This window comes from Alosa pseudoharengus, unplaced genomic scaffold (assembly GCF_046254945.1).
Source record: "Alosa pseudoharengus isolate Yale_2024_CS ecotype anadromous, Long Island Sound unplaced genomic scaffold, YU_APseudo_1.1 YU_APseudo_1.1_scf_2, whole genome shotgun sequence".
Taxonomy (NCBI): domain Eukaryota; kingdom Metazoa; phylum Chordata; class Actinopteri; order Clupeiformes; family Clupeidae; genus Alosa; species Alosa pseudoharengus.
Genome location: NW_027468663.1, coordinates 37,261,273 through 37,271,272, shown reverse-complemented (window position 1 = coordinate 37,271,272; position 10,000 = coordinate 37,261,273). Strand labels below are relative to the sequence as shown.

At 43.4% G+C, this 10,000-nt stretch overlaps 2 protein-coding genes across 2 annotated transcripts in view; both read right to left on the bottom strand.

Annotated features, from left to right (window-relative positions):
* The window catches only part of LOC143134476 (vang-like protein 2), a 12,250-nt gene extending 10,248 nt beyond the window's left edge, over positions 1-2,002 (bottom strand). The window contains exons 1-2 of the mRNA XM_076294886.1: positions 1,593-2,002; positions 1-124 (exon numbers count right to left, since the gene is read on the bottom strand). The exon at positions 1-124 is cut by the window's left edge and continues 23 nt beyond it. Coding sequence (XP_076151001.1) covers positions 1-48 — 48 coding nt within the window. The 5' untranslated portion in view covers positions 49-124; positions 1,593-2,002. The remainder of the gene's footprint in view (positions 125-1,592) is intronic.
* A 745-nt stretch (positions 2,003-2,747) lies between these two features.
* Positions 2,748-10,000, bottom strand: part of ncstn (nicastrin) — a 19,140-nt gene continuing 11,887 nt past the window's right edge. The window contains exons 15-17 of the mRNA XM_076294885.1: positions 8,178-8,344; positions 7,342-7,545; positions 2,748-4,752 (exon numbers count right to left, since the gene is read on the bottom strand). Of these exons, the coding sequence (XP_076151000.1) occupies positions 4,630-4,752; positions 7,342-7,545; positions 8,178-8,344 (494 nt within the window). The 3' untranslated portion in view covers positions 2,748-4,629. The remainder of the gene's footprint in view (positions 4,753-7,341; positions 7,546-8,177; positions 8,345-10,000) is intronic.

Below are 10,000 nucleotides of genomic sequence, written 5' to 3'. Positions count from 1 at the left end.
GTGCGAAGATCTGTGAGAGTAGCCAGAGTATTGAGACTCGTTGTCCATATTTGGAGTGGGTGGGTCCTACATGCCCCTCCTACAGTATATGGCTCCACCCACCCCTCAGTGAGGGAGAGATGCTCTGAAAGGGAGAATAAGACAAGATGTAGATCAAGATAAAGATGATGCAAATGACAATGATGGACTGCCTGCAGCATGTACATCTTAACATGAGCTGGAGCGTCTACAGGCCGTCAAGGCCGCGGGCTGGTGCTCACATCCCAGACCTGAGGACCCATTTTTGGGCAGCTCTCACTCCCAGCACTGGGTCTCCCTGCTGGAACTACTCTTGCTTGCCAGGTTATGGAGAGGGACAGAGACAGGAGACCACGCTACAATACTGGTGGCGTTAAGCAAAGCCCCTATGACTGCAAACACACACACACACACACACGCACAGTACCTGACACTGACTTATGCATGCATGCATGAATACTGGTGTCACCACACAGCATATGCCGAAAAAGAGAGACTAGCCTTAGAGTCTACTGTTACACTGGTCTCTTCAATTCTTCTGAGTGCTAAGTAACGGCAGCGGAGGGCCCACTCCACTCAACGGATATGGTTACCCATTCAAGTTGAAATGTGTACTTGTGACACTTGTGTGTCTACACACACACACACACACACACACCATCACAGAGTTAGGACGGGTAAAACCACCTGCTAAAACAAAATTCACCTGAGCACTCAACTCCACCCACCGCCTATGCTTCAAAACTCCATCTCTGCCAAAGGCTACACATTCGTACATTCACATCCCTGAGAAATTGCAGTTCTTCAGGTGGAAATTGGCATTCACTGGCCTCATCAGCAGGGTTGTCTGATTCTCCTTGTCGTTTAAACTGGCTGTGTTTACTCTGTTAAATGACCCGAGACAGCTGACACAATACGCGGCACCGCACGCCACCCTCTCGCCTACAGTATGGGACTCGGGTGACATATGACGCGATGCGACCGTATGGCGTCCGCAGCTCTCACGTTTGCGCTAACGGCAAAGGAGCAGCCGAAGATCTCACCGTTTTGTCGGCGTGACAATCTAGTTCTCGCTGGTTGATCCCCATGACAATTCTTGGCTTTACTCTACAGTATATTTACAACATGGCCTTGGGTGGAACTGGCAAGCCTATTCCTCAACTTTGAACCCAGTACGCACTTACCAAGGTATATAAATTACGCGTCATGCTGCTGGGTGCGCACAACAGAGCGCAATCCTGGATAAAAGTCATCTAGAAAGACCTTGTACTAAATGGGCCATTTACCATGATCTAGAACATGAATATGACTGTTTTGTTTGAGACACTCCTCAAACCTAATTTAAAACGGGTTCAGGGCGTTCTGCTGCCAGGCCAACTGGCTTGTAGCGTACGCACACAGGGAAATAATATAGGTTGTTTGAAACAAACTATATCGATGTCTTTTCTCAATATTCGAATCTATTGTCAAAGAAATAAACTATACACATAAAAGCTAAATAGATGAGTTCGAAAAGTTTCAGTAATTTGTTTTGTGTCGTTGCGATGGATAACATTGCCCAATGCCCAACTTACCTTCCCACAAATCTGGTGTCCAATGGCTCGTCTCTTTCCACGGCGACCGTTACTAATGACCAAGTTTTCGTATAACTATTTGCAGTGAAATAAATTCCCGAAGTCGCCTCAGAGATATTGCTGGATAACCCCGAACATTTCCATACGAGGAAGCCTACCAGCCGTTTCGGAAACGTAGCTCTTAACAAAAGACTGTGATACAGTAAGTCACATCCGACTGTAGTGGAACTGCAGACTGCAGTGGACCCTTTCCCTTATAAACTGTATGCTAATAAATCTGTGCGTATAGCCTTTCTATTCCGCGTTTAAATACTACCGCCGCTTAACGAACTTTCGCATGATACCATGGCGCTTTGTTCAAAATACCACAAGAAGTCACCAGGTAGAGTTGTTGAACTTTTTCTCCTCTCCTGTAGTTCGAAGACCCCTCGACCACCTCCTGGTATCTGCAAGACCCGCCCCCAGATCCCCCTCCCCCACGACATATCTCCTTTTCCTGTTCTTCTCTCCCTCCCCCCGACGCCTTCCTTCTCCAGGCCTCGGAGGTGCAGGTCAACACTGGAGTAGGTTAGGTGCTACGACGCTGGCGTTCTTGAAATCACTTGTGCAAATGCACGCAAGGAGATTTTTATAATTAAAGGGTTTGAAGACTATGCCATTTCATTCATGACTAACGATAAAACATTTTAAAATATTTAGTTTATTATTCAAATAATAATATAAAAATCCATGTTCATTTAATTATATTCGTTTATATATTTACCACCCCCCAGTGATTTTGTCTCAACGATTCCCGCGACACTGAAAGACGAAACATGTTGGGCATGAAGCCCCACAAGGATGATTGTTTGTCGTTTTGATCTGTCCGTCCCACACTAGTGTGAATTTTTGGTGTGAAATTGAATACTTTCTGGAACTCTTGATAGATGGAGGAGAAGATGAACATTTGTGCGGCAAGTCTACCTAAGTAAGATGTGCACTTTTCCAGTTTATTACAATCAATCTCTGAGAGGGGTGCTTAAGGACTGTATCTTTCTTTAAATCAGCAGGTTCTTCAAGTCATAGTCTATTTGTAAGTGTTTCTCAGCATCTCAAGGCAGCCAGTTGTTTAGGCTTCTATGCACAAATGTGAATAAACCAAAAACACACATACTCTAGAAAAGAAGCATTTTTATTTTTATACATGTCCAGGTATCCTTCTCCCATTTAACCCTTAGCTCCCACCCATCTTCACTCCCATCCCCACAAACACCTTAAAAGCAAATCATCAAAAGAGAAAAAAAAAAGTCATCCCATCTCATTTCGTTCTGAAAAAAAAAAAGAAATCTCCATCTTAAGAGACTGATTTTATACATATAAAAAGCAATCTTCTCTCTCAAAGAGTAGAATCAGGAAAGGATTGTAGTGGTATTCTGTCTGCTCTTCAGTTGTTTCCTAACTTCCACAAGACTTGAGAGCGGATTCTCCCATACTCTAGCCCAGGGCCGGTCCGGTCCAGTCCAGTCCAAAGTCATCTGCTCAATGGGCCATATCCCCCTACTGACAGTTTAAAACACTGCAACTGCTCATTCCGTCATGGCGACCTTCACCTCTGCCACTCTCCTCAACTCTGACCTTTCACCCCTCACCTTTGACCATGAACCTTGATTTCGGGTGACTGGGTCAGGCCACTGTCACTGGGCCAGACTTTTCCGGAATAATCCGGAGAAGCGAAACCGGAGGGCTGCTCTCAGTGCTTATGCTGCCATGGATTTACAGCGAGAGAAGGGAACAGGTGGCACAGTCGGGCAGGCAAGCCGGACCAACGTGTTTAATTAATTCCCTCCCATCAGCCGACAGGGGTTTCCCAAAGCCCTTTGTGCATGCTATTTGATCCCTCAGTGCCTGCCTCCTCTCGTTTCCTGGCCGTCTTTATGAGAATATTTTAATGCTGCTTCCACATCTCTCTTACATTCAGAGGATTCATTAAATCACTGAGTGAGAGACAGTGCTGTTGGTGTTGCAGTTTCATCAGAAAAGCAACAGATCTCATCTCCCTTCATGCACCCACATGTCTTCCTCTTGCTCATCTTCCTCCTCCCTGCCTTATCTTTCAGATCATCTCATCTCTGGACCCGCTCTTGTGTTGCTAGCAAGCCCAACAGCTTATGAGCTGAGATCTAGAGTCACTTGCAAGCCCCACAGCACATGAGCTGAGATCTAGAGTCACTCACTCGCAAGCCAAACAGCACATGAGCTGAGATCTGGAGTCACTAGCAAGCCCAATAGCACATGAGCTGAGATCTGGAGGGGAGGGACTGTAGGCAGAGTCAACATGGCGGAATGTGTTGAAAGGTTATCCACTTAATTTTCTTACACAGATCAATAATCAAACATCACGCTACTTGTGGAGAAAGCTATTTGCACATACTCAACACGCACGCGCACGTGCATGCGCACACACACACACACACTCACACACATTCATTCTGTAAGCTCTACCACACATACGTGCACACTAGCATACATACATACATCCGTATCAGCTCACTACTGTTCACACTGTTTACGTCAAATTGGTAAAATCAACCAAAAGTTTTGGGCCTGACCCAATGGGGCTTAACAGAGCCACAACTGTGATTTTAAAAAAACAAAACAAAACAAACAAACAAACAAACAAACTGAGCAAAAGAGAGAGTATGAACATCCAATAGCCAGCTGGTGTGTGGCCTGCCATTACTAAACCAGTACAGTCCACCCAAGGGTCAAGGCCAATACAACAGTCTCTGAGAATGTGATTTGGGGTGGCTGGTGGGTTTTTCTACGTGAGAGGGTAGTTTTCTGTGTGTGTGTGTGTGTGTGTGTGTGTGTGTGCGTGTGTGTGTGTCAGACAGTGTAGCCTTTCTACATGCATGTACAGTATGTCCCTTCATCAGTGCAAGTGTGCGTGCATGTGTGTGTGTGTGTGTGTGTGTGTGTGTGTGTGTGTGTGTGTGTGTGTGTTTACGGTATGTATGTGTTTATCCATGTGTGTGTAAGTGGTCCCCAGCCCTAGCTATTAGTAGGCGCTGCCTGTTGATTCCTGGGCGGGGGCAAACAGAAGCTCTGCCTTCGTGCTGAGGAAGTAGGTGACGAGGAGAGAGAGCAGCAACACGGCGATCCCCACCCCCAATGTTAGCATCTGTAGAAAGAGAGAGGCAGAGAGAAAAGCAGAGAGAGAGAGATGGGGAGCGAGAAGGAGCGGAGGAAAGAAAGAGAGAGAGGAAAACACACACACTTAGATTGACTTTAGCAGACAGACATCACATTTGACTTGCAAACATCAGCAGCTATGGACCCTTTCAAGAGAGTTCCATTATCAGCATCATAGTTGGCCCCACAAGACTTCCTTTTTAACATTCCATATGTTATCTTAATGCAGAGGAAGTAGATTGGGGCCCAAATAGAACGTTCAAGCATTGTTTTTGTTTTTATTGTTGAAAGGGTCTATTAACACTGCTAAAACACCAACAGTTATTAACATTGCTTAAAGCTAAAAGCACCAGCAACTATTAGCACTGATAAAAGCAAAAACACCTGCTTCTACTACAATAAGCTAAAAGCTTGCTAAGTGCTAAGCTCATCACTACTACATTTTTTGTTTCAATAGGTAATTGTACTTCCTCTACCTCAGCTATTACTTGCGGTGTTCCCCAAGGTTCAATTTTAGGACCAATATTGTTTTCCCTGTATATGTTACCTCTAGGCCACATAATTCGCCGCCATAACATATCATTTCACTGCTATGCTGATGACACACAGCTGTACCTCTCAGTCAAACCAAACATGCTTAACAAGCTAACTGTACTGCAGGATTGCATAGCTGATGTGAAAGACTGGATGTCTCAGAATTTCCTACAGCTTAACTCTGACAAAACAGAAGTCCTTTTCATTGGCCCTGACAAAGTCTATAATCAAGCTAAGACTTTTCTTGGAAATTTAGCCTCAAATAACAAGACTACTTCTAGAAACTTAGGGGTTTTATTTGATACAGATTTAAAATTTGACCAACATGTAAAACTCCTTGTGCAGTCCTGTTATTATCAACTGAGAAACATTTCCAAAATCAGATCAATGCTTTCTTTAAAGGACACAGAGAGAATTATACATGCATTTGTCTCATCTAGACTTGATTACTGCAACGCCTTATTCACCTGTTTAATTCGTTATTCCATCTCTCGTTTACAAACTGTTCAGAATTCAGCAGCCAGACTTTTGACAAAGTCTAAATTTAGGGAACACATCACCCCAGTTCTGGCCAATCTTCACTGGTTGCCAGTGAGTTTTAGGATTGATTTTAAAATCCTCCTTATTACCTATAAAGCATTACATGGTTTGGCACCCGACTATTTAACAGATTTATTAACCCCCTACTGTCCAGCTCGGCCCCTCAGATCCTCCAGCCTGGGACTTTTAGTTGTTCCAGAAAGTAAACTGTCAACTAGGGGTGACCGATCATTTGCAGTTAGAGCACCCAAGCTTTGGAACAGCCTCCCTTATAACATCAAATCTGCACCATCTGTGGCTGTTTTCAAATCTAGTCTAAAGACCCACATATATAAAATTGCTTTCCTTAAATAGTGAATGATTCCACTCATGTCTCTGCTAATTTATTATCATTATTATCATTTCTGTTTGTTTATCTTGTCTTGGGTACTTTACTGTATACCTTTTCTATTTTCTTTTTTATATATATTTAGTTAAGTTTGTGTTTGTAGTTTGGTAGTTTACTATTTTATCATTTTTATTATTATTATTATTTTTACTATTATTATTATTATTGTTGTTATCATTACTATTGTTTTGTTTTTTTGCTTTGTTTTGTTTGTTTGTTTGTCTGTAGAGCACTTTGTGCTTTGTGCTTGAAAAGTGCTATATAAATACATTTTATTATTATTTATTATTATTACATGTGGTGCTGTTGTGTAGTACCGAACTCATGACCAGTGTTGGGCAAGTTACTTTTAAAAAAAGTAATTAGTTACAGTTACGTCTTCCAAAAAGTAACTAAATTAGATACTCAGTTTCAAATTCTAAAAGTGAGTCGTTACTTCAGAAAGTAACAATTGGGTTATTTTCAAGTACATTTTTAAATGCTCAAATGTGACCCCATGCAGGTCAGGTCGGTCAGCTTGGGTTTGGCCCTCGAACCTTGCGTTACGCGTTAAAGGAATTATCCGGAGTAAAATGCACTTTAGATCAATTTACGGATGATTGGGAGTACCTACGTTGAGTTGACTGGAATTGTGAATTTCCAGAGCGTGTTACTCCACACTCGGCAATCGACTCCTACTGACTTTCCCCTAAAGATGCCAGCTGCAGCAGCAACATTTCCGGAAAGGTACTGGCTTGATGAAATTCATTCTGGACTCTCTATCCGACCACATAAAGACCTCGGGATACTTCGGTTTGGCTTTAGGGACCCTCTACTCACTACCACGTAAGTGTAATGTTGTTTGGAACTGTAGAAGAGGTATATAAATAGCGTTTTGTAGCGGCGAAATGACATGCCCTGGTCACTTCCAGGCTAACGAGTTTTGATTAAAAACGGTAAAATCGAACTTTCTCAAAACACATCCGAATGACATGATTTTGATGTCAACTCAACGTATGTACTCCCAATCATCCGTAAATTGATCTAAAGTGCATTTTACTCCGGATAATTCCTTTAATAAAACACCACTGAGCCTAAATACTAGTCCTAAATGCCATCTCCCCCTTCCCCCTTTACCTCGAGATCGTGGCTGGCCACCAGGAAGATGCGGGCGCGGATGAGCTTCCAGCGGGACTCAGTCCACGTGGAGTAGGTGCGGGAGTCATACTGCTTGAGCTCAAAGGCTGGCGAGATGGCCAGAGTCCGGCGCACCGTGGAGCGCACACAGAACGGCGCAGCCTCGGAGCCGTTGGCCCCCCGCACCCACAGGTAGGAGTACAGCTGTGGAGAAAGAGAGGGGGAGAGAGAGAGAGAGAGAGAGAGAGAGAGAGAGAGAGAGAGAGGAGAGATGGAAAGAGGAGAGATGGAGGGAGGTAATGCAAAGGATGCAGAGACCAGATGGATGGAGAGATGAAGAGGGATGAGAGGGGAAACATGAAGAGATGAATGGGCGGGGGTGAAAAGGGTCATGGGTCATGAAGTGAAGCCGCAAACTTAAATCCTGATATATTCACAAAGCAGAGCACAAATGGCTAAAATTCACACCCGCTCTCTCCAACAGACTGAGGAGTTTTTAACACTCACTTAGGATTTTATATTGTGGTAATGGCACCAACGTGATTCTGTACTTGGTTCTTTATTAAAATGGTGTGGGTAGACGGCTGGGATATAGAGGCACATCAGCCTTTTCCACCAGTCCTTTGGTCTATATGATGGAACAATAACGGTCCTTCTTAGACACACACTAGTGCAGGCTCCTCCTCCTCCACCACCTCTTTGGACTCTCCTGACACAGAGGTACTGCTACTTGAACTTGGACTGAGAGATGTGGGGTTGTACAGGCGCGCACACACACACACACACGCACACACACACGCATGCAAGCACACATGCACACACATAGAGACACTCACCTCTTTGCTCTCTTCAGGCAGACCAGATGGGTCCTGGCACTTGGACTGGTTGAGGCCGGTGGAGTTGCCCAGGTAGTTGGCCAGCAGGTACTGGACTATCCTCGTGGAAGGCTTAATGGTGTTGGCCGAGATGGGCACACCCACGTAGTACTGCGGAGCCCGAGCCTCTGTGGACACGCACACAAACACAAGTATAAACACAAAAGTCTCCCTTCCAAAGGTGATACGAAAAATCCAAATGTTATATCAGGGTGTGTGTGTGTGACATAATATCCAGTGTTGGGAGTGACGCATTACAAAGTAACGTGTTACTGTAATTCCACTACTTTTAGCGGCAACAAACATGTAACAAAGTATTTTTTAAAATCAAGTAAGGTAGTTACAATTACTGACATTTTAAAAATGAGTTTGTTACACGCGTTACTCTGTTTATCTTGTGTGACAAATGAACAACTTCAGCAGACAAGATGACAGATCCACATTTGCTGCTTTTGATCTAACGTCGCCTGACCTGTGTCTCCCACGATTGGGTCTCGTGTTTCCATTACAGATATATTCTTTACAGTTCACAGCAGTCTCCTTACATTCCTCCTTATTTTGGAGGAATGTAAGAGTTCAGGCTACAATTTAAATGGACATCTTAAACGCCTTTCCCTTTTGTTTCCATCTCGTAAACTCCAAGTGGTGCAGTAGGCGCATTGTTGTTCATCTTTCTGCTCTTCTTCGCCTATTGTGCAAAAGCCTTATTATATTAAATGTTGTATCAGTGATTGCAGGCCCAAAAAAGGCCCAAACATAAATCATCACATTCATCTAATCTTTCCTAACAATCTGCTAGCTGCCCGACCCATAAGCAGGCCGTCAAAAAACGTGTCTCTGTAGGCAGCCTATAGGCTCTGAGATCTGTACACAAAAACATTTGCTACCAACAAGTGTTGCCAACCACTCATAAGGCAAAATAAAGTGTTCCAACCAATAACCGACGAGATGCGCGTTTAGGAGAGTTTCAATTACACAGGAGGGAGGGGGAGGGAGTAGCGAGCTAGCTCTCTGTTTTGTTTGAACGTCAACAGAAGTGACGTTACCCCGCAATCGCTGATACAACCTTTAAGTTAAAGTCTTACAACATACGTAGCCACAACACAACACCAATATGCCTACAAAGCATTGGCACAGACAAGCACAAGTTTAACTCAACGTACAACTTCTCTCTGGAACACCTTATTAAGCTGGTTCTTCAAAAGTAAAAGTTTGAGAACTCATGTACAAGGCTACTGTTTGATTTGAAGGGTTGAGACTACAATAAGTGAAGTAAAGAATACTTTATTGTCCCCAAGAGGACATTTGTCTTGGGCTTCACAATCACTGCATCACAGACATACACAGCTCATGCATAAGGCAATTAAAAAACAACAGTTAGACATACAGCCCCACACCACCACAGTTACAACAAAAGACAACTCAGTCAGAGCTGCACACTGGATAACATAGCCAGCTATCTATCATTGAGCATCTTTATGGCAGTTGGAATAAAGGAGTTTTTGTATTTATTTAATCTGCAGTTTAGTACTCTAAAGCATCTACCTGAGGGTAGGAGGGCTAGTAGGTCTAATAGGTCAAATTATGTTTATTTTGTGTAACTGTTCAGTACTGTTCACTTTCTCTAGTAACTAATTACTATTGATATACAGTAATTGGTAAAGCAATTCAATTACTTTTGAAAGAAGTAACTAATAACTGTAACTAATTACTAATTTCCAGTAACTTGCCCAACACTGATAATATCATACTGTGATTTTGGAATGTGCGGAAATAAAATGTGT